The 25541-nt window shown below is 40.9% G+C and overlaps 1 protein-coding gene across 2 annotated transcripts in view; it reads right to left on the bottom strand.

Moving 5' to 3' along the window:
- Positions 1 to 25541, bottom strand: part of PRKG1 (protein kinase cGMP-dependent 1) — a 521708-nt gene that overhangs the window by 318523 nt on the left and 177644 nt on the right. For both annotated transcript variants that reach the window (XM_069795904.1, XM_069795903.1), the window contains exon 3: positions 6607 to 6720. In XM_069795904.1, the coding sequence (XP_069652005.1) occupies positions 6607 to 6720 (114 nt within the window). The remainder of the gene's footprint in view (positions 1 to 6606; positions 6721 to 25541) is intronic.

Genomic DNA, 25541 nt, shown 5'->3' on the forward strand with positions numbered 1-25541 from the left:
ATAATCAAAAGCCAGTATGTCCACAGTCGCGGGGGGGGGGGGGAAGGTCACACACAGAAATGGGAGAAACAAAGCATATGCAACACAGTTCTGCAAGCTCACAACCTCTTGAAAATGCAAAGCAGCAAAGTGCTGCTTACAAGTAGCCCCACATCTGCTCCTCCACAGCCTCATTGCTCCCTGAATCAGCTTTCTCCATAAGACCATCAGCATCATTCTCACTCATCATCAGAAAACGTGGCTCTTTGCCAATTATTTTTTATTGTACCTCGCTTGCAATATTTTCTCAGCTTTGCTGCGCTGCTAGAAACCAGCTGAAGTTCACATGATTGAAAATAGTAAGTCAAAACAAAGGACAGGATAAGCAATAACCCTAAAGCTTTTGTACAGATCGTCACCTGCTACACTTTGGAAACGTTAGCGCTGCCACAGCTCTCGTAATTCATGCGGTGACATGAATCTTGAAGCACCAGAACTGCATAAAGTTTAAAATAAAAATCACCATATTGGAAGGAAAACAGTTTAAGCACTGACTTGATACTTAACCACAGCCAAAACCAAACTGATATTCTTTTGCTCAGTCATTTTTCCATTTCCCATACTAAAAACGCAGTTCAAAGGAACAAGCTGCCTTGGCTGGTTTCTACAGTCAACGGGAAGCTGCAACACCTGAAATGACCCAAACTGTACCAGAATTTGTCCATCAAGTAGATAGCCTGGCTTCTGGACCTTCTTATTTTCACTCAGAAAAGTTTATGTGTAGAGGAAGAACGACAACACACAATTTCACACCAGGGCTGTCAGGTGCCTGCCTGCCGCTAGGCAGGACACAACAGCATGCCCAACCTTGGACTGAAACTTTTCCTGGTAGGTCATTCCCACCTGCATCATGCCACTGTACTACTTACTATTTAAAAATAACTAATAATCCAGTAAGTATCAATACATGCCAGGATGAATCCTTCAGTATTTCCTCTTTTTTGCCCTGCTTCCTTAACCAGCTCTTATTTTTGCCTTTGACAAGCCTGTTGACATTTCAGGTACACAATGAACTCAGGTGTTGTATCAATTTTTCATTTTGCTCTTCCCATCTCAGAATGTTCTCTTTCATTAGACTGTCTTTCGGTTAAAATTTCACTGCCCTGTGCTGCATGGTTAGGACCACCCGGCCCTATGCTTGTGTCTCCTGAGCCATGGAGACGCCGTCCTGAAGATGCTCCTGCCTACTGAACAAGAAGAGAGGAAAAAAAGTTCTGCTATGTCTTGTCCATTGTCCTCAACATCATTTTCTCTTGTTGTCTTTCCCTTAGAGGAATAATCCAGTTCGACTTTGTCACGTTACCTGGCAAAAACTGTAAAGGCCAGAGAAAAATATAGGCAGTGCAAGGGAGGGTTTAAATTACTTTCTTCAAGGATATATCCATTTATCTCCTAGCAAGCACACCAGACTGATCTGTAACCTGATCATCTCTGGCTTGGCCAACCTGGGTTTTATATCTGTAACATCAGAAAGGTTTTGATCAAATGGCTGAATATCTAATGTCAACTTCTTTCCAACATATGTGACTGTTTTAAGAAGGTCTGAGCAAACTTTACACTAGATCCCATAACTGTTAGAAGAGAACATATGAAGGCAACATCCTTCTCAAAGGCTTGTAATGAGTCTCTGCAGTTTTAATTGGCAACTGACTGTTGCCCTATTTTTCCTTGCAAATTATCCACATTACCAAGCTCCTTGTAAAGTTAGGGTAACTTCTGGGGCTGCAGCTAGCAAGCTAGGGAAGTATTTCCATAGGACTCCATTAAAAAAACAGTGGTGGAAATTCAAACTCATCCAAGCTTGGCAATAAATTGATAAACTACTGCCTTAATCACACTGTGCAGCACCAAGTTTTGTACAATTAGCACTGCTGATAAGCAGAGGAGCTTGAGCAACTCTTGTGCTGGCTTTTGAGGAGGCAACCTTAGTTTCACCAGAAAAAATATTTACATAACTTACAGTTTAACAACTTCAGCTTGTGTTTTCTTTTTTTTTGCTGATAATATTTTCCTAAAAACATGGGACTGGTGTTCAGTATAACTCTACTGAAACTGGCAGCCTTGTATCGAGATGTTTTGGGGGGAAGTTTTTATCTGAATTCTGGCCCCGAGAGAATATAATTTCAGATGCTAAGGCCACCTCTCAAATAAATATAATATCCTTAGTGCATGAAGAATCCATTTCTTTCACAAAATCAGTGCTCTGTAACAATACTACTGAACTCTGCGCATGAGATTATTCTTTAAGAGGAATGAGAACTACTGCACTATATTAACAGCAGATAAATTTTGACTTACTAAGAATATATTTTGTGTTATCAAATGAAGAATTACAAAGTTTGAATATACAACCCGAATTCAACTGGGGTGGGTTTTTTGTCTTTTGGAGGTGGGGGGTTCAGACATCTCATAGTTCCATCTACCACCCATGTTACTAATAAGCAAAACCACATTTGAATTTTAATACATTTTTGCTTCTTTCAGACTCTTACGATAACACACTTGGAAATCGTGTTTGCTTGGCAATGAGCAAGACAAAAACCTTGCTTGGTGTACAGGAAATATTCCTAATTAATGGAGTCTAACATTGAGCTGGGTGGCTTGGGTAAAGCCAAGGTGCACCCCCACATCTCTTGTCCAGCCTCCTGTACCATCGCTGGACTCCCGCACTACTGCTATTCCCAGGAAGAGAAGGGCAGCAGGCTCCTAATCACAGCAAGTCACCCATGGGCCAATGTTTGCCTTGGTGCTAACAGGCAACCAAGGCAGAGTTTTCAGGGATGCCAGCACTCAGCCTGTTAACCTATATAGGTGGTGGTGACTTACAGGAAGAAAGTAGCCAGCCAGAGCAGAGGTAAATGAAAACAACAACAAAACCGAGCGTTATTTTTAATATTTGGATCACACGCTGAGTCAACAACGTTATTTCTGAATGATCTGAAAACACAGCTTACTGCCTTTACTATTTTAAGACACTCAACTAGCATCCTCAAAAAGACGACAATAACAATTTGAGATATATGGGTAAACAGGTGGATTTGGAGAATACCACTCTCCCAGGGGGATTAGAGACATCATTTTAGGTGTGACATAATTTATCCGTAATGAGTGGAGTTCTCCTTATTCAAATGCACTGAATTTAATTATTTGTTGGAATCGGGGAGCAAAGTCTGTGATTCTGCTTTAAATTGCAAGTAGCATCCAGTTTTGCATGTAGGCATCTGAAACTCTGGATAATCAATACAGACAGAGGAAGAAATTAGCTGCTGATTTGGATTTCGCTGTAATGGAAGCTGATTTGTGAACACCAGCGCTTTAGAAAGCTGTGACAGTGACAATACTTGGAGCATCAGACTGAACAGTCTCCACCAGAAAGAACAATTATTCCTTCTGTAATATCTGGAAACATAAAGCAAAAGCTTCAGAATAACCAAAAAAATCAGATGTCAAAAAACTGTAAGCAGTTATCTTAAAGATGAGGCCACATGTCATGAGATGTGGCCCTACCTTCCTCAGTGCTTCTGAACACTCAAGGGTTTGGTCACTCTTTCTTCCCACGCCCTGGTTAAACCCTATCCTGCTTTTACTTAAGACTGCAATAATATTGGAAAAATATTATAACAATTCTCTTGGGACAGGCTTTCAAAAGACCTGCGTTGTCTTATTAAAGAGGTCATACTGAAACAGGAGTCAGATGAGAATAATTAAATTTTAAAATCTTCTAAATTATTTTTAAAAGACCAAGTCCTTCCTACAGTGATTTATCCCTTTAAGTTTGCAATCTCCTACAAAGCGAGCACCAGTGGAAGAGCCTGTGTAGATTAATGCAGTGAGTAATGACACTAAAAACTTTATTATTTACAAAGCCAAAGCAAGAGTACACATACAAACGAGTTACAGCAAGAGATGTCAACACAGCAGACACATCATTAAGGCCCAAAGGCAACACTGAGCATCACACTACCATAATGCATCCTTCATTCAGTCTTTGCTGCAACTTCATTTTTCAAAAAGAAATACTTAACATCTTTGTAATGAAGTACTGGCAGGCACATCAAAAAAACACTTCTGACACTCTGGCGGTAATGGAAATCTATCTCGTGAAAATTGGGAAGCCCTGACTTAAAGTGTTTCTCTAAATGAAAGTTGGATGATGTCCCTTGACACATCTTCACCATCCCCAGCATCTGTGTTGATGGGGTGTCTATTCTCATTACAATCATCAATTGTTCATTTCTCCTGAAATAAACCTTGTAATGATCAAAGTTATCATAAGACTTAATGGAATATTTACTAGCATTCGCCTTTCTAGAGATTTACGACATTTATTTATCATTTAGCCAAAAGAACAAACAAATGTTTGAAGTTGTTTATTAGCAGCAGCGGCAACAATTTAAGTCAATAATATGCCCTAAATTGATCTGCATACCTCCAAGACCTCTGTTCAGTTAGGTCTAGCTTAAACAGTTCCCCAAAGTCAAGCTGTGACCTTGTGTGCCACTGCACTTGAAAGGATATAAAGCCAATTACAATCACAACTGCTACTTACTCGTGCAATAATGAGAGAGAAAATACCTAAAAGTCACTCGCTGGCATTGGAAATAAGATTACATGCCCGACAGCTGCCAGCAGAAGAAGGTGCGTAATTATCATAATTTTATGATGCCGGTGGGAAAGGACGAGACCATAACAACAAATGCAGACACCTCTTTCTTGAAGAAAGATATCTCTGAGGACAGTTGTAGAAGTGACCTTACTACTGCCCCCAATTTAACCAGGAAAAAAGGATTCGGTAAACTAAGTGCCAAGTGGCAATCTGGAAGTTTGCTCAAGAGGGGAGACTTAGTACATGAAAAAGTGAGTAACAGCAAGACTGATAGTAAAAACTGCTGCCAGTATTATTTCCTGTTGGAGTCACTTGTACAAACAGGTTGAAAATGGACACAGGAACAGTGTGACTATGCAGGATTATATGATGTAGTGCTCGTGGTACTAGAGGATCAGGTGCCTTTTAGCTCTGCATTTCTAAGGACAACTAAGCAATACTCATCCCCTCATTTCCTCTTCTAGGATTTGACCATCTCCCCTCTTTCTCTGCTCCTTCCAACTTTCTGTAACTGTATTTATCACATAAGCTTGCAGCTTATCTGAATTCATCACCATCATCAATCCTCCAAACCCTTAATGGGTCAGAAAAAAGGGCTGTACATGGAAAATGCGCCTAGGGGGCAGGAAGGTATAGGGAGGAGAGAGTGGATCAACACGTGCCTCCCACCATTCGCACCCATGTTCCCATTGGTTCCTTGGTGGACTAGGAGGAAGGAGATAAAGCATCTCATCGAAGAGCAGCCCAACACACTGTCTGAAGGAGCCTGGAGGTCTCTGGGGCTGGGGCTGTCCCAGTCAAGCTAGGCATGAATTGTACAGTTAGCACATTTGCTGCATCATTTGGGATTACTCCAAAGCATTTACTAATAATTTGGATTACTCTGAACCATGAAATGTGCTACTGGTGAACATACTATATCATAGCCAAGGATTTACCTGCAATGAAAAGTACTTGTAAAAAGGCAAGGTTTGTGCACGTGAAAATAGAGTACGCCAGTCAAGTTCTTCAGAACGATGTAGAACACCACGTTCTTCACAAAAAAATCTAGTTATCTTTTCCCATTTTGTCATTCCTGCCCATTTGTTCTTTTCCTCTTTCTCTCTTTTTGAACCAAAATTAGGTATTTCTAAAAGGCTTTCTTCTGAACAGGGACTCACATGCCTCATTATTTTGGTACCACTTGTTTGTCTTTGTATTATTATATCCCATCTGTACCCTTCTAACTTTTCCCCTACAGTGTCTTTAAGCCACAGAACTATTTATCATCGCCTATAAAACCTCTCTGCTTAAGATGTCACCATAAACTTTTATCCTCAAGATCAAGGAGGACTGTGATATCATATAAATCAAATCTCAACTATTAATCTGAATTTAAATGAAAACATATTTATGTTTTATCACATAGCAATGTGATTTTTCCTCTACTTATTGTGCAATCCAGGCTTTTGCCCAGAACATTCATAAAAGAAACCAGATTACAGGATAAGTGCTGGAGACTTAAGAGTAGGGGATCAGTGCCATCCAGGTTTTTTGTTTAGCCAATTTAGGGGGAAAACAATAACTTGTCCTGAAAAAATACATAAGCTTAACTTACTGAGTTTCCCTTGCTCTTCTAAGCAACTGCTACATATATCATAAAATTCAGCAGGAATCATAAGGAAACCTATGGTATTAGCTACAGGCTCCTCTGCATAAGGTAGCATCAACCGTGCTGTGTCAATGTAGGAGGTTCCCTATGTGAACAAACCTGAGCAAAAGAATCCGGTGAAGCACTTCTTTTGCATCTTCCTCCTGCTCACAGTGGCTAAATTCAAGACTATAATCAATGCCCTGAAGAGTTTAATTAAGAAAGTGGAACGTCTAACAGAGGCTGCAACTCCAAAGAAGAGATGAGAAGAACCCTACTTCCCAATGATATCCCACATCATTCAACATCCAAGTTAAAAAAATGATCTTACTTTTGACAGTTGCTGTTCGGGTGCAATTGTAGAGGATGGCTAACTCCCCAAATACTTTGCCAGGTCCCATGGTGCACAGCTTCACACCTTCTTTTGTCACTTCAACCTTCCCATCTGTGAGGGGAAAAAAAAAAAGAAAAAAAAAAGACTATTTTAAAGGGAAATTAAGTTCTTTCAGACTTAAGTTTTAAAATGTATTTGATTATACTGTGAATAAAAACACAAGAGTCCTACAACTTGAAAACCAATTAAATGTATTATGAAGGAGAACACAAACTCAGAAAAAGATTAAAACCAACTGTTGTGTATATAAGCTTTCAACACTTGAGGTTTTTTAGTGGGCTATCTGCACAGTCAGGAAATACTAGTACACTAAGCTCAATGGGAACTTTGTTTCATGCATTACACTTTCAGGTGAAATTTTCTCCAATTTTTGTATCAAAAAAGGAAAAGATTTAGGTCTTTAACACCACATATGAAAACCACGGAGTAATTTTGCTCATTTTCACTGAGAAACTAATCCCTGAGAGCACTCATCCATGAATAACACAGCTATTATCAAAGGAAAATTACTTTGACCTGTGGCCATTATTTAATTCCCATCTCACTGTACCTTTCCTTTTTGAACATTTCATCTTACGTGAGCAAGTCTGCTTTATCTGCTTACCAATACTGTGCCGAGAGGAGACATGTAAGGGGGATTTAAAAGCAAAGCTTGAATGGAAGGAAAGAGCTCAGGGCCAGCCTGGGAGTTTCAAAGGACATCTGAGGAACAAGAGCTGGGAGAAGGGAAGGAACTGAAGATGGCCCCACCACCTTTTGCACACACAAGTGATGCCATGACAAGAAGCAAGGGGGGAACACGGGGTTATCACACCTACAACCACCATTTAGGCTGTAACAATTAAAGTGCAAGACTGAAAAGTGAGGATTTCACATGTTATCTGTCACTAAAAAGCCTCCTCTCATCCGAAATTGGGAAGCAGAATGTTAAGGGATCCTGCTACACCAGTCCACAGTGCCTCACTGACTTGCTCTCTGTGGGTCTATACGTGGCAAGAGGGAAGATCAGTGTTTACAGGCTCTTACCCGCCTTACGGCTATCTGCATTTGTACATTAGATACCAAACTGGGCCTCGAATGCTTGCAAAAATAAGTAAATCCAATTAATTTGATAAGAGATTATACAACCCTACCTCCTGCAGAGGGAATCCAGAGGTACTCGCCACAAAACAAGACCGCCATCACAAAAAGAAACTTCTCCTACATAATACACATGCTCTAAAATACAGTCCTATCAGCCCTACGTATCTGTGTGTAAATCTACACCACTATACCCATGATACCCCGCAAAGCAAGAATGACTCCAGCCTAGCCATGCTACTCTACCAAAACGCCACACCAATGAGAAAAAGCAAACTTTGAGGACTTTGAAACAAGTTTAGACACCATATCCCTACTAGGCACATAATAAGATAATTCAAATTCAGCAGAAAATGTCAAATATTTCCATAGCAGAATAAAGAAAGAGGGTAACGGTATGTAGAGGTGGATGGAAGAAGGTATTGTATTAAGGCAGGGCAAACTTCAAAGGGTGCCTTTAAATGCACAAAGTATTTTGGAGGGAGAGAGGTCTTACACTGTCTGGTGCCATACATCCCCAGATCTAGTGCTCATTAAAAAAATTACATTTAAAAAAAAATATCTTGTTATTTATGAAACTAAAAGTTACTGTTTGATAAGTATCATGACCTAAAGGTTACCTGGCCTGTGGGAGTGTCAAGATTGCAGCAATGTATTCTGTAATACAGAAGCACAGAGAGTTTGGGGGGGGAAGGGTTGTGTTTATTAAAATTTCTTTATTACAAGTTATGACTAATAAGAAAAGTTTGTGCATATATATATATATATAACATGCTACTATGAAATTACTACCAGGAAGCAAGTATATATTTCAGTATCAAGAGCAAGTCTCTAAAACTATTACTAGGAAAGCAGCAAATATACTTATAATTGATTACTTATATAAGTACGTGTGTGTGTATATATATGTATACACACACACACACACACTTTATATATGAGGAGGAGAAAATGCCATTTCCTTTGGGAGACGCTGGCCAGTTACGGTGGGCTGGCAGTCGCGGTGTGCACAGTTCTGCAGCTCCCATCACAGCAGGTAGAAATACATAGGATGGCAATATGTAAAGGCAAAGGATAAGGATATGGCATCCATCACGTTGAGTATTAATACTAGCCATTGATACTGCACAGTTAGCACCTATTAAAGGTCTCCCAAGTATGCACTCACCTATATTCACACAGTAAGCAATGACAGAAATACTAAAATACACAATATAATACTTCGGGGCTAATAAATAACCCTGAGAATTATATTCTGAGGTTGCTGATTTATTATTGGCTTCAAATTGACCCCATTCCTTCTATAGGCTAACTTCCCTTTAAAAGTCAATTTATTTTTATCATTTTTTTTTATAAATGCTTGATTCATTTGTTCATATATAGATATTTTTCTCAAGAATGAGCAAAATCAAACTTTCATGGTGCCTCACACACTTCAGAGACTGCTAAATGATTTTGAAGAATACTTTTTTTTTTTAATAGAACTGAGTTTCAGCAGAGCTGAAATGGGGATATTTCTGCAAAAAGCTCTATAGAAAATATCCGCAAAGGGAATGAGTTTACCTCACTTTTAGCTCATGAAGTCATAACCAGTTCCAGAGAAAAGACAGCCAAATCTGAACAGTCATGCACAAATAGATCACATTATTCAAAAGCATTTTGAGATCTGTCCCACTGCTCAAGATGTCATCTGCTGCTTCACAAAGCAATCCATGCTGATCATTCATCTTTGTAAGAAAGCTACGTCTATTCCCATATTCCATTTCTTTTCTTATAAGGACTTAAAAATAAGAAGCTGGGTTCTGACTCTTACGGCTCAGTGGTTTTTTTTGGGGGGGAAGCATTTCTCACTCTATTAAAAAATCATGTGGTTCACTCATGATCATGCACGATAACAAGTCAAGGCTTCATCACCACAGATGCTCTCCAAGGATTGAGAGGAAGACGAGATGAAAATTCCCATGAGGGAGAGACGATGCTGGAAAGGAGTGCCTTGGGGTTGGAAAGGGCTCTCTGGAGTAATACACAGAAATATTAGCTCAGATCCCATCAATTTACAGCCTACTTTTCACATGTAGAAAATTGAGCTCTCATTGCCATACCCTGAAGAAAAATTCCTGCCTGATTTTGGCAAAGGACTTGGAGATCTGGGTTGGAAAGCATGATGTTGCACAGATTATTTTTATTACAGTCTTCACGACCCTTTTACTGCATCAACCACTTCCCCCAGTATGGAAGAAGCATATTGGTGAAGAAATTAAAATACTAATTTAAAAAGCATAGAGAAGACTTCCTAGCAAAATATGTGGATACAGGCAAGAACGTGACAATGATGGAAATGATGTCGTTTCAGAAAAGCCTCCCTAAATCAGTTTGAACATGAAAGCATCCTCTGTTCCTGCAGAGCAACGATGACTCTCCTCCTCTAGACCCGCAGCGGAAAGGAAAGGTTTCACTCATAGGAACACAAGCAATGCCTTAGAGAGGCTGTATTTTACGTGCCCACCTTGTGACCAAGTGGCAGCTCTCCCCTCAGGGTGCAAAACAGCTCTCGGCTAATCCCAGGTGACCTTCTGGCTACCAAAAGGCAGTGCCTTGGCACTGGGGATGCATTACTATTGCAAACAACAGCTCACGACGACACCGTTTCTGCCCCGCGCTAAGCCCAGGGCACAAAGCCCACTGCAGCCTGGTCCACCTCTGCACCACAAGTAATGCAAATTAAAGTTTCTGGGTTAAAGTACGCTGCCTTTCTCCACTGCCCCTCCTGGTGTTTAATGGGGTGCCATGGGGTTGTCCTCGTGGGGTTTCCAGCAAGGATGAGCTGCTCCTCGCTCTCAAGCTTTGCAGCCTCTGGACACTGCCAAATGCAGTCTCTAAGAGATCTTTAGGAATGAACTGACCGTTTTGAGAGGTGGTCAGAGCACAAGGAGCCACTTGAGTAACCTTTGCCTTGGTCCACCACCCCCAGCTACAAGGCTGAAGGTGTTTCATGGCTCCGAGCCCACCTCTGCTGCTGCTTCTCCCCTCTTCCAAAGCTCTGCGATGCTTCTGATGCTAGAGCCAAGCAGCTCCCCGGTCCTCCTCAGACAGCGATATTCTTCTACCAAGCCACAAAACAGTCCGCAAAAGACTTCATTAGACAAACTCAGCTGCTGCAGGAGAAAATAAATCTATCTTTTTCAAAGTACATAAGAGAAGGATTGAACAGAACAGTAGCCTGAGGAAGGCTGGAATTGAAAGGTTAAGGTATTCGATCTTTGACACTACAGCAAGAGAAGAGATATGGGTAGGCGGCTTCTCTTTCAGTAGGGTTTAGTAATAGATGTGCTGTTTAATTACAATTTATTGTACTGGAAAAAGTCTCCCATTCTCCTGTCATGTAATTAAGCAATCTGGAGCATTAAACACCTAACAATAAACTCCCCAGACCGTAAGCCAAATTCACCTCTTGTGGAAATAAAGGGTCTAACACAGCTATAAACAGAAGGAATTTTACCCATTTTCTTTTCCTAGCTGGCAGCCTACGCAGTGCAGTTTTCCATGTATGAAATAAATTGCTTTCTTCGAGGTATCAACCACATAAGGAAACCAAAAGAAAATAAATACAATATTGATCAATTAATGGAGAAGAATTTGCAACTTCCTTTGACATCTCCATAAGACAAACACTAAATAATGCAAGTGATGCTTTACTTGAGGCAAGAAGATTGGAAAATGCTGTGTTTCTGCCGAAATATTGAGCATTACTGAATTCAACATTTATATTTAATTTACAGCTGAGCTGATTTTGTGGAGCTTTACCTTGCATCCAAACTATGCATTTTTCTGTCAGCTGTAAGAAACTATTCCATATTGATGGAGGAGCAATGCAAGTTTTTTTCATATAGACAGAGCATAAAATAAAATAAAATAAAATAAAACAATAAAATAAAATAAAATAAAAAATAAAATAACATAGAAATCTGTCTTCACTAGCATGGAGGACTTATCAAGAGTAAAGGCTGGCAGCTGTATTTTGGTGGCTATACTTTGGATTCCCCTCAAGTCCCTATTCTTCTCCATTCCTACATGGACAAAATATGCCCTGATATCATCTGACCGATGAGTCACTTCATTAATGGTCCTGCAAGCAGTGAAATGGGCCTTTGCCACATCACGTCGGTGTTTCTGACGCACACTTTCAGCAAGGCAAGTTTTATGAATCAATTCTCTAGCTCAAAGGGTGCCATCCATTTGCCTTTCTCACAACAAATATGAGGAAGAGACCAGTGTGAGGATACGTAAGAGAACAATACCTCCAGAAGCCACCAGCCTGCTCCCAATAGAAATAGCTGCCAGAAGTCAGTTTAGCCATGCATAAACTCAAAATATTTTGGGTTTGGCAGACGCTCAGAAGGCTCAATTACATGGGAGGCTCTTTTTCCAGGCTCTGTTATTCGAATCACGTCCCACCTTTGGCTAAATATATTTTTATGCTGGGAATTTTCTACCTTCATTCCTTGGATTCAAAGACCAGCAGCCTTCCTCTTTTATCCTCGTTTATTTTTCCCAGTGATCCTCCTGGACAGTAAAGCCTTATCCTCATTCCTTTGCACAGATTTTTATATAAATGCCATTCAGGAAGGCATAAAATTTCTGCACTGCCAAACACTTTTGCCCTCTTTCCCATCTATTTTTTCACTTGTCAACCAGAACTCGCAACTTTTCTTAGCAGCTTGCAAATTAGCTGAGGAAACAGAATTATTTGTGGTAGGTGCAGCTAAATTCATCCATTCTTGCTGCCTCCTAATATGTTTGCAGAATGTTGTTTGCACTGTTACTCGTGCTTAAATGCACTGTTCAACGGATGCACCTCCTCTGAACGATGAACAGAAGCCTTGTAGTAAGTGCGATGCTCCTCTTGGGCAGCTACAAGTAAGTCCCAGCTGCTACCAGTAAAGCATTGCTTTGAAAAAAGAAGCGTGTTATAAAACTATAGCAGCCTCAAATCACCAGGATGATCTTGTACCCCACCACCGAGGGCAGCTCCATGACAGCTCTGGAACAGCCAGTTCTGCAGTTTTATACATATGGCTTTTGGTTGTAACTCAAGTCAGCTTGAAAAACAGAGTTGGTTTGCAAGATTTCAGGGAGGTGCAGTAAGACTTTGGGAAATGAAGCTTTTCCTATGAAATCCACGAGGGAACAGCTTCCCTTGCTGCCCTGGTCCCTACCATGCGTTTCCCAAGCCCTGGGACTCTTGGCCAGAGCCATGCTTTTGCAAATTAAACTCTCTGTGCTAATTACATTGTAGTTGCAACTTTATTTGCTAAGTGGCTAGTTGACATCAGAGCGAGTCCGATTAAGATGTGTTAATATTTGTTTGTTTCAAAACACAGACCAATAATGGTCTGCGTTATTCATGGGCTTGTGCCCAAGCCACTCTGTCTTAACTGTGGTGGCTGTAGAGTATTACATTTCCTAATGATGAATATTAACAATATTAAAAATAAATCCATGATTTTTTTTTTTTCTTAAAGCCCTTCTTAAAATAGGCCGACACTGAATTGCTCTCAGCTAGTCTTCCCCAGCCTCACATTTGTGGCATCCGCCCAGATCAGAGCATCGCTATCCTGTGCTCAGGCGATGCAGTGAAAATAAAACCACAGCTGTCAGTGGGCACGGTTCGTACCTTTAGGCTGCATTTCAGGAATGATGGAAATAGTTCCTGGGAAATAGTCTATACATGGAAAATGCTCTTATAAGCATTTGCTCTGACAAGTTATTGCTCTTACAAGTTACTGTATAGCTTCCCTAGGATGCAAAGTTAAATATGGGTTATTATAAGCACAGAAAAGTAAAAATACAGATGATTGAAGCACATAGGAACAAAGCAAGATCGATTTTGTCCTGTATTATAACACCAGCAAAGCACACAGGCCATATTTGTTTTGATGAGGACATTTGGTGCTTTGTCACTTTCGGTCCATCCAATTAAACATTAAATAACATCTTTGGCTGAACTGCACCCAAGTTCCTTAAATAAATCGAACGATAAACTAAATTGCACTAATGTGACTCTCTCAATTAGTAGGATAATTTTTTCTCACAATAATTAAATGGTCATTTTCTCTTTCTGGGCACAGAAGAAAACAGATTAAGTTGACTTGAGGAATTTGTCAGCCTGCGTGTAATTTATATAATGGGCAAAATTCTTGTGGTGCATTACCAGCTCTCCCTTTCTCCTCCCAGCTTAGAGGCACTAAAGCCACTTGCTATTTCAAGTCAAAGTCTTCTATGACTCATAAGCCCAAATCAGCCCCTTAGTTTCTTAAAGATAAAAGAATATCTGATAGGATATCTAAGAATCCAAAGTGCATTTCTATACAGCATGGGGTTTCAATAACATACACTTTCTTCTGTTGTCCAGTAAAGCCTTTAACATTAGGAAGGGGACAGTGACATTTTAGCTTGTATTTCTCTATTTCTGCTCCTGGATATAAACAGGAGACATCTGGAAGGCCTAATTCTTTATTTTCAATTGTATATCCCAGCAATGCCTTTGAGACATGGATAAGAGTAATCAGTTTTATCATTATTCACATTATTGGTTCCTTTTCAGTTCCTAGACCCTTAGGAAAAAAAAAGGCAGGTTCTCCTGGGAGGATACTAATTATTCATTGCACCTCCATGCAAGGTTTAAAAACAAAAACACTTTACACTGCAGAAATTAGGAAAAAACAAAGCAGGGTTCAGCGTGATCTCACATGTTCATTAGGATATAAATTTCATCATGCAACTCCAAAATGACATGAGGAGTGGGAGGGGGATTCCCACAATTCAGCGTAGAATTCATGAATGACTATTCAATATTTTATTTCACCCGTGCTGTTTCACACTTGGACTGCAGCTTTATTTGTTGGATGCTATTCAAGCTCTCCTCTGAAAACAGAACAAAAATTATTTGTACTTAGTTTTCTTTAGGAAATATCACTACAGATCTGTACATTTTCCTGAACAATACTGCATATATTTCCAGAATTACACCTGAAATGAAGCATGAGTTATCCCATCAACACAGTGACAAGGGCATTTAGGTCAGAAGCACCCACTTTGGAGTGTCCAACAGAAAAGACTCAATCTTGAGTTTATTTTAATTTATTTTAACAATACTTATCATATAATATACTCTTTGTATTCTGAAAGCTCAACTCCACCAACTTTAAATATAGCTTTCAAATATTCAGCATGTTGGCAAATCATAGTTTCAGCTCAGAAAATTGGGAAATTTATTAAACCCAAACTTTTCACAACCAGCTGGCCTCAGCCTTACTGGCATTCACCTCTGGCACATGCAAAATGGGAACAGGTTGTCCCTGAAAGCAGCTGGCAGCTTTAAGCAGTGCCTTGCTTTGGCTTTCCCTGCTATCCAATGTCTCCTTCTCTGGAAAACTTATTTTCTCCAGGGTTTTACTGACGACAGTCTGCTTCATTGTTCACAGCTCCACGAATTACTCACAAACACAGACCATGTAAAGAAAGCAATAAAACTTAAGGTGGGGGAAAGAAAAGAAATAAGAAAATCAGGGGTTAAAGCTGAAGGGATGATCTTAACACTCCTTGCTTGTTCTGGAGCTGTCTAATAGGAGGGATTTCCAGTCTACTGTTTCAAAGTCCAGAGATGTGCACCTGTAATCTGGTTTAACAGGATGTCATTAATACTGCCAGGTCAATGGTTATCAAGTTACAAAAAGGCAATGTGGCATTACAGCTAGTCATCAGCAACAGTGGGCTTTTTATAACCAAATCTTCCAAGCTGAGCTAACCTAGTGGCTCCTACCAACAGCAGGCTGCTTCCTTCCCTGTCCCAGTTTCCATCGCTTTCCCAGGAAGCTGCAAAGACCAGTTTTAGTCCCTTTGGTCCATGTCTCATCCCACCCCAGTATCACTTCCCCAGCATCCCCTGCCCTCACCAAGCCAGAGCTTGCCCTGAGCCCATGCTGCTTCTCAGCCCATGCACATGTGGGAACTGTAAGTCCTGATACGTTTATCCCTTACTCAAATTTGGGTAAGTAAGTTTTGACAGAAGAAGGGGAAAGAAAAAAAAAATAAATAAATACACATTTTGCCAAATTTTAAGTTGTGTTCCAAAACATGGCAACATTGCAAATTGTTGCAAGAGTGTTTTGAATATGGAGAAAAATACAATTTTTCCTTAGATGCCTCCCTGGAAAAGACTAAACAACTTCTGACCTTATTTTCCAGAACACTTTCATTTTAAGCTGGCATCTGCAGCATAAGTTTAAAGCTCAACCTTTTCAAGTTTTGCAAATGACAGGGAACTGAAAGCAGGTCTTGACAATGCTCAGCACCTGGTCAGTCTTGAGAATAACAACACTGCAGAGTCTCATGTGTAACATACTTATAAAAGGCCTGAAAGTAAGCTTTTTGCTTTTTAGATAAAATCTAATGAGAGCAAGGTAAATGAAGCAAGACATGAAGAGTTACAACTCTCAAACCTGCTGGCGTAACCAGCGAAACAACGACAAGTCCCTTCGTATGCTCCAGTAAACCCTTTTTCAGTTGAACGAACTTATTTCACCTCGTATAAACACTCTTGGAGAGACAGTCTGAATCTGAGGAACCAGTGGGACAGTCTCCCCAAGACTGCGTATCGCCAGCTGCTCTGGGGCAGTGGAGGAGGGAGCCGCTGGGCTCCCTGACCCGATAACCTTGTCTGGGGTTAAGCAGACGAGACATATGCCAGCTTCTCCAAAATCAGCAGAAACCCATGCTGAGATGTCCACAAGAGATGTCCAAAAACCAGTAAGTATCTACCAACCTATGCTGCCCCACCTTGCCTTGCTGCTTGGGACCTGCTAGCAACATGGGGGAAGTTTTGTTGTGCCTTTTCAAAAATGGCATGCTATGACTATTTTTTAACGTTTGCTTTTAAGAAATGGTTTTGCAACTGGGCTTGAGAGCGTGAATCAAACATGTACAATCTCAGCAGCCTGAAGCAGTGAATACCAGTAACACTTCTTGGATTGCAATCAAGACTTACTCCAGAGAAAGGATTACTGGAGATAACAGCAGATCTGCATCCGAGTTTCTACCCTGTCTGCAGAAACGTTTCGAAAAATACAGAATGGAAATAAAGAAGGTGATCGCCAAAATCTGTAACAGCAGCCTAGGGGCAGAGAGGAGCTTGGAGGATTTCAGAGCATCTGAAAAAAAGGATAAAGAAACTTTCTCTGGGCTTTAAAGGTAGGAACTAAAACCTATATGAGAGAAAGGCAGGAAAGTGAAGCAAAGCATAAAGAGCAAAAGGCATACCCAGCAGAGTAGGGAATAAGTATGCAGAACAACAAGAGACATAAAAGTGTGGCAGGGCAGAAAGAACATAACCCCGGGTAAAGACGTATTGAGTTGGCTGGTGGAAGAGAACTCGGGAAGCAGTCAAAGCTGTCCCAGAGGTCAGCCCATCTTGAACAACACCATACAGCAATGTAGCCTGTGGACATGCACAAATAAAGCACCAAACAAGGTTGTTGGACAAAAAAAGTCATGCTGGAGACTGCCGAACAGAACGAAAGATCTGCCCAAAGCAATTCAAAGCAAGATTTCACCTTCAGAGAAGTAAAAGGGATGGGCTGATGCTGGTTTAACACTTCAGATTTAGTTAAGTGCCTCTATGGGTTATGGTTAAACCACCTTTAACATCCCCATGTGAAACAAACCTCTTGCAAAGCACACTGCTAACACTACCCTTGAAAGGGGAAGCAAATAGTTACTGTCTGGCTTGCTAATGAATTATCCCAGAAAAAATACTGCCTGTGCAGAGATGTTAATTCTCAACTATCTTCTCTTGTGACCTTCACAAGTAAACTCTGCAGCCAAAGCAAATTAAATGGATATCTTACACTTCCAGCCACGTGGCTTCAGTCTGGGAGGATCTAAAACTTGGGGGTTTTTTGCTGTTAGTATGATTTTTATTATTATAAGGATTTTGTTAATGGCGGAACCTAGAGGACCCACATCCTCAAAAACCATATAAAACATTCAAAAATATACACATATATATGCACACACACACATATATCCCCTCTTTTCAAGTTTAAATTCCAAGATCTTTACAACTGTAATATGTATGTTCGGGGGATGGATACGTGACCTCTCTTCCAACCTCAATTATTCTGTGACTCTAAATTACTTCTTATGTAAGGTTTCAGCCTAAAGGTGTGCATGTAGGATTTTGCAACTTGCATTGGCAAGCACCGTATGAGTTTGTTTGCAGTGAGGCTCTAAGACTATGTTAAAATCTGTAAGACAGTGAAAAAAGCTGCTAGAGAAACCTCTTAAAATAGGGTGTGAGTTGGCAAACAAAGATAACAAGGACGCAAGGAGATAGCTATTGAGCAGACAGAGAATATGAAAAAATACAATTAAAGTCAAATCAAATTTTGTCTTATGTACAATATTCCTGAAGATTATTCCGGTGTTTAAAAAAAAATTTAAAAAAAAAAAAGGAAGAAGCAAGGAGCCAGTTAGCACACATAGGAAATGTCTGTCTGGGCCAGATTTGTAACAGTCAGTTCAGAGAGTACTAACAAAGTATGGAGTCACACAGGTGCCTTGTAAGGCCATAAACCTCTTCCCTTGGCCACAACTTGTTACCAGACTCTTTTTGTCTGTCACAGCACATTAAAGATTAGCATGAATTTCCTGTCTACACTGCACTGATTCTAGTTTCTCCCCCCTCAACTGGAGAGCCTCCCAAAAAATCAACAAGTCTGCTTGATTCACTGAAGATGCTCAAAAAATTATGGACTGGGGTGCAGATGGAGGCTCCTGAGTAGGATTCAATGTGGCAGACTACGCCGTTACTCATGTAAGAACAGCAAGAACAGACCACATTGATTGCATGACTACAGAAACCTCATCACCCAAAGATCAGCTGAAGGATTACAAAAATCCTGCCTGATGCAGTTCAGGATAATTTGCGACAGCAATATGTCTTGGTTTGCACAAATCTGTTTATCCTTGCTCTCAAAGCCCACGACTGCTGAGGCTGATAGACAAGATATGGCATGGGATGCAGCAAGACCCATTGCTCCAGTCGTGGAGCAGCACCACCACATAGTCCTCCCTTAAACTCTAAAGGATTCTTCACTGTCCCTCCACTGTACCAATAGTTACCTGCTGTAGGACACTCATAGAGAAGCACTTCAACATAAAAGGTTTGCAGCTGCTAATTCCACAGTCTCAATTTTCTAGTGGATAGCAAAGCGTGCCAAGAAATATTTCAATTGTGATTTACATGTTGGGGAATTGCTCAGTTTGAGTTTGATTTTTGAGGAATTAAAACAGTGAAGGTGAAATTCAAAAGAACACACTGTTCTGCAGCCAGTGCAAGATGAACACAGGACATGTTGCTGGTTCATCCTCATATGCAGTTACCCCATTGCTTCTGAAACCCATATATGAAAAAAAAAAGTGATCAAAGAGAATAGATGAGTTTCATATTTATCCTAGATAAAATATTGAAAAGCCTGAATACTTAGGGGGAACGTAGGGTTTGCTTGTCTAATTTGACTCAGTCTTACCTCAATAAATAATATGTTTCAATCTTAAAAGCAAACAAACCCAACAACCTCAAACACAGATTGCTTTTCCCCCAAGCAAGTGATTTTGTGGAAGGACACAGTCCACCTTGTCAAGCTGCAATGTTTGCCTCAAATTTCCATTTTGGCTGAGCAGCTCTTAACCTGGAATTATGACTGCGATGCCACAAGTGCAAATTGCCCCTTTTTGGTGCTCAAAGCCTCTTGTAAGCACAACCTACCAGTGCATACATATGCTGATGTAGAGGACTCTGCTGCGATGGGAGGTTTGCAAGAACTAGATTGCACTTAAAAGATAAATTCAGCCCATGAGTAATTTATTACCCTGGCTCACAGCAAACCCACATGGTGTGAGAACGCATCGCGAGCCACCTTGCCCTTGGGAACAGGTGCTTTCACATCAGGGTATTCAGAGATCCCTTCAGATAAATCCACACTTGAATTTGTTTCTTCAAGCTGTGCACACAATCTTTAGCAAAATGGGCCACAGCAGCCCCTCAGGCAACCCTGAGTTAGGGTGGGAAGCGTGAACAGGCTCCAGCTGTATTTTGATACTCTTTTATAAGTGACACACCACCTTTCAAAATAGGAAGCAACCAGTTTTATGATTTATAAAGAGGGGAGGAATCAAGAAGGCAGGTCTGTAACATAGCAGCTGGGCTGGGAGTTAGATGAAGGAGATGGGTGGAGAGTGCTGACCCCAAGGCTGGCTCTGCTCCTGGTAGTACCAGCATCTCTGGTTTATGACTGTCTCCAAAGTGCACAGACTTCGTTCTCAAAAAAACAAAGCAACAGACAAGAAACTTTACACTCATCTTCAGGGTTTCCATAACAACACTTCTGTTACTTGACGTATTTCAAAAACTAAGAAACCCTGATTTATTTTTCTTTCTCAGGCCTTCTAAGACACTTTGTTAACTTCATCTCTCTTAAAACACTGAGATGTTTTCTGCTGAATACACTGAGAAAAGACATATTTTGTTCACCTGCCCTAAACAGCTGTTAGATTATGCTATCCAAATTTATTTTCTAGTTGCAATCCACCTCCCTTGCTCTTTAGAGCTCTGGCTTTCATTTCCTGGCTTTTCAAAATATTTTTGAAGTATTTCAAAATGTTAGGGAAAAAAAAAAAAGTTGAAGTTATAAACATATAAAACAGTAGAAGTGACCAGTCAACTTTAATTTATTCTTTTAATTAAAATGAAAACCAGACTTGGTATGCGATGTGGTAAGTGGTATCGGGACATGCAGTCATTGCAATCTCTTATTAAACACAACAGAACAAAACCAGAGGTTGAGATCCCTTTGAACAGCAAAAACATCATTCCCTTCTCTCCCTTTTTACCCATGATAATCATGCGCTTGAAAGCTAATGATAAAAGAAGATACATTTTTAGAAAATTAAGACAGCTGCTTCATACAGAAGTTGCAAATCCAGAAAAAAAGACTAAAATTGATAAAAATCTACACACTGATAGTATTTTACACTATTATACATGCATACACCCACATATAAATACACTCTTGAATACTGTTCAGAACATATAATTCAGTTTACTGCCAAACACCTGTAGCTCTGATTGGAAATCACACTTTGGAAAGAAAAAAATTGTTCAAGGGAAACCCTGAATAGCTCTTCCAGCCTCTGATACTGGCCACATCCTTGAAAGACACGTTGTGGGGCTAAAACATGCCCCATGGGGCAAGTGAAAAGGCCCACTGGGCTCAAATGTACTTTGACATCAGCCAGACAACACACATGCCCTGGTTAGAGTTAGGTAAACAAGAAGTGTCGCCAAATTGTAAGTTTTCTGGCCTAACAAAGAGGTAGCTGAAGGACGGGTAATGCCCAAATCCCCGAGCCCCATATAAAGACGCAGATTAGAGGACAGAGGTCTGTGCCAGACAGAGGAGGTATGTACTCTTCACCTACAGCTAGCAGAAGACTGAGTCCAAAAATACTCAAGACCTGAATCAAGTTTCAAGGTAGAGATCCTGCAATAACCAGTAAAGTCTTTACCTCTCTCAAGCAGTACCACAATAGCGTGGAGTTTTTTTAGCTGGATTTTAGCTGGATTCATTCAAGCGCTACGATGCTATAATGCTTTTAAAGTGCATTGCCCCATTAGCAATGTGGCATGTGCTGCTTCATTACGTCTCCCAACTCTTTACTATGAATGTTAAATAACACGAAGAGAAATGTATGGATAATCCACCTGGGGGACATCTGGAGATGACTTATTTGGTCCTTCCAGCCCATACTGCTCGGCCAAGGAGGGAGACTGGTGCCACCTTGGGCCATTTCCCTTCGCCTCTGCAGCTCTCTACCTGCTTGATGGCCACTGGTGGCAAGTAACGTGAACGACTCCAGCCTGAGCATGTGATGTTTGTGGAGGCTCCAACCCTGGAGGTTTTTAGCACCAGACTGGATAAAGCCCCAAGCTGACTGGTCTGACCCCAGAGCTTGCTTGAGCAGAAAGCTGTACTTGAGACCTCCCGAGGTCCCCTCTGACCTAAAGGATCCTACAATCCTATCTTCCTCCTCTATATATAAAAAAGAAGAGGAGCTAAAAGGGCTGTAAAATTATATTATTACTGTTACAAATTACAGATGCACATCTGAAGGAAAAAAAGTAAGTATTCTTGGTATTTCCATTGTTACTGTCTTTGGAAATGTGGCACCTTATCACACAGTGCTCCGGGTGTCAAGTAACAGTAAGTCTAGATGTATGACTACAGATCTCATGTTCACAAAGCACAACTCCTCTCTCCCCTATTTTCCATGTTTTACTGGTAAGTAAATACCTAGGATGAGATTGAACTATGGCCCCCTTCATGGGCCTGGCAGCTGGAAGGAAAGCACAGACCACAACCTGAGCCAACCAGCAAAGTTCTCAGTTGAGTGACTGGGATGAAGCAGGAAAAGGTCTTGAGTAAATCAACTTTTTCAGCTGACATGTGCAATGAGCCCAGGTTTCTGAGTTACACAGAACCAGTAGCATTTTGGTGTTTTCATTTCTTGTCCAGACACAAGAGTTTTTGAATAGTTGGTCAATAAAACTTAGTAACGTTTTTGACAGCAAAGTGTTACTGATAAAATAGGCACTTCAAAATTTTACTCTTTTTTTTTTCCACCTAAGGCAAAAAGTGAATGTTTTCTTCTGAAAACAAATCCTTTTCCATTTCACAAGAATTATTCTCCACCAAGGGCACTGCTAGATTCCCAACCACCTTCAAAACAAACTGAAGAATTTTCATTAGTTACTTTAAGCTTCTAAACTAGGAAATCAGTTGACCAACACACTGGTGTCATTCCTCTTCTTAGCCGGTTGCCAGCCCTTCCTAATTATCAGATACATGCTCAGCCTTCCCCCAAGTCATGCTCTGCAGCAAGACCCTTGAGACGAGGAGATCGGGTCGTTAATGCCACAGACTCATCTGTTTTCATCTGTCAGGGCACACTGTGCTGGGGTCAGAGCAGGCTCCTATCAAGCAGATGAGATCCTTGCAAGTACGGCAGTGGGACTTCTCCTTTTGCCACATCAGCGTCAGCCTCCAGAAGAGGCACGTACAGCAGTAATGCTGTTCTCTTCAAGCTTTACGCATAAAGCTTCTCCACCAGGAGTATGAGTGAATACGGTAATGAATGGAGCTGTTTTACATCTTGGCAGGTGAGAATATCCTTGCTACACCTCCGGCTGGTATTCAATCACTTTACAGAAAGAGTGAAATGATCTAGAGACTCTCCACTGATCTGAGGCAGAAACATCTGCTGAAAACAAAACCATCTGATTCACTGAACAGAGCAAGGTTAGCAGGAGGAGAGAGCTGCAGTCAGGCACACATCCAAGAAAAAGGCTATCATTGGTAATGCAACGTAGGAAATATGCTATTGGAGCAAATCGAGATTGGCAGAGGGTTTTTTGCTACGAGCCTGAACACCTCTCAGCTCTGTAAACAGGGAAAGAAATGTGCAGCGAGGGGACTTGTGAGCTGCTCCCCTTCCAGTTTCTATACTGCAGCCTCACAGGGAGATGAATCCCTGTTATTTAATTATTTTAGCCTATTATTTAGTCTACTTTGCACTAAGAAGACTCCTAACTCTGATTTAAGACCTCAAAAGCACCCTGTCGGTAAAGGAAGGACAGTTTATGGCTTTTTTCTGCTAGGGAGAGAGGGGAAAATAGCACCACTGTCAGCACAAATTTTATAAAAAATGTCAAGTGTGTCATAAACCATCCAGAACAATCAAGACGTGCACCAGGAATACGAAAAAACTGTCAGTAGCAACCAAACCACTGACTCCTCAGAGACCCTCACGTGCCTGGAGGATTCAGGTTTCAAACTAAACTTGCAGAGGACACTTACCTAATAATGACTTCCATTTGTTTAATAGATTTTGCTCTTGTATTGCCCAGCACTGTTTCCCAAATTCACTCTCTGCAAATGAGCGTAAGCTCTCAAATCTCCATGGCTATCCAGAGCTTTTCAGCTGACACAGGCTGTTTTCTTCTACAGTATACAAGCACAGCTCTAAAAATCAAGAGTTCACTGAGCAACAGGGAAAGGATGCAAGACATGTAGGTTGGATTAAACAGTCATTATGCCTTGCCTGTGCCTGAAAAGACATGACAGCAAGCAAAGCAGGGATGCTTTGGGAAAGTGAGATGTTCTGGGCTATACTTTTCTTCGTTTCTCTCAGCTAAATTCAATCCTGTCCCTGCTTTCTCCAAGGGGATATAAAATCACTACAGAAAAATCAAAAGAGAGCGCAACGAGGAGAAATGGTTTGCATACAACTTGAAGAAAAACGAAGGCTGAGCTGAACATATTCTCTGCCAGCCAGAAAGGACCATCTGCATTTCCTTGCTGCAGATCAGGCAGTCTCGCCGCCAGTAGAAGGATTACGAGGCTGAAAAAATCAGCTAAAATATGGAGCTGTGTTTCTCTGAAGGCCACGTATGGATGCCTCGCTCCAGATGGCAGCTGACACCTGAGAAAGGGAAGAGGGGAGCTGTTTTGGAGAACATTAAGGAGTTAATAATTTGGAAAAAATACATGCACTGTGAACTTCAGGAGGTCATTTGGTCCAAAGAATAAAATGCAGGAAGAAAGTGAGAGAAATTAAGTATGTAAATAGAGTCATTATTCCGAGACGGAGAAAAGGCAAATGTATCATACAGGAGCTACTTGTTTAGACGATCAAACATCATCACCTAAGAAACAAGGTGGCAGGCCTTAGGCAAGAAACCGGGACTTAATCTAAACTAAATGTTTCATTCTTCTACCCATCCTCTTGCAGACCTGGATATTCACATTATATAGCATTTTTTCCTACAGCAGTGGACAGGCACACTGCTAAAGGGTGTCATGAAAGTTGTTAAAATTGCAGAGTTATGTGTTTGGTAGGCTCAGGCGAGAGCAGCATGTGAGTCCAAAAGACACTTTCATATACAGAAACTAGAGCATAGGCACATCTAGCTCAGCTTTTGTAAAGTGTAGGCTCTTCTTTCTAAAATAAGCCTAGAACTAGCTCGGACTTACACTTTTCTTAAAAGAAGGGCCAGTCTCCTTGCCTGGTGTCTTGGGAAAGCCCAACAGAGTGGACCTTTTTTCAGCAGATGTACCAGGCCAGCTGTAAGCACTTAGAAATCCTTCTTTCAATCTCATTTTTACCAGACCTGCTTTTCACTTTTGTTTTTCTCTAGAAAATCCAACATTGTTGGTGTGATGTTCCACACCATTATGGAAAACATGCACCAGAAAAGCCTGCCCTGTAGAATGCACCTCTGCAGTTATCAGAGATGTATCAGCTCATAAGATGGCTGAGGATTTCCGAACCACACCAAGGAATGGGAACAAATGGCCATATATAAAACCTACACTGTACTTTGGAAAAGAAAACTTAGGGTAGGGGGCAGCAGCATTTCTGGGAATAGATATCCTAGGGGCTGGAGATCAGACTGCTGCTCTGATCAGGGGCTGCTCATGTTGTATAAACATGACAATGTTCCCCCTCCTCCATAGACAAGACAACCTAAAAGGGCTGTGAGGATGTTTGGAGGCATTTTATACAACAGTGGGTACCATCCACTTGAAATATCAAGATAAGAGTAATTATTTATTCTTGTGAGGCTTGCTGGGTGATCACTGCTAGAGAAAGATTGCTTTGCAGTACGAGCTCTT

Source organism: Haliaeetus albicilla, chromosome 11 (genome assembly GCF_947461875.1).
Source record: "Haliaeetus albicilla chromosome 11, bHalAlb1.1, whole genome shotgun sequence".
In the NCBI taxonomy this organism is placed as follows: Eukaryota; Metazoa; Chordata; class Aves; order Accipitriformes; family Accipitridae; genus Haliaeetus; species Haliaeetus albicilla.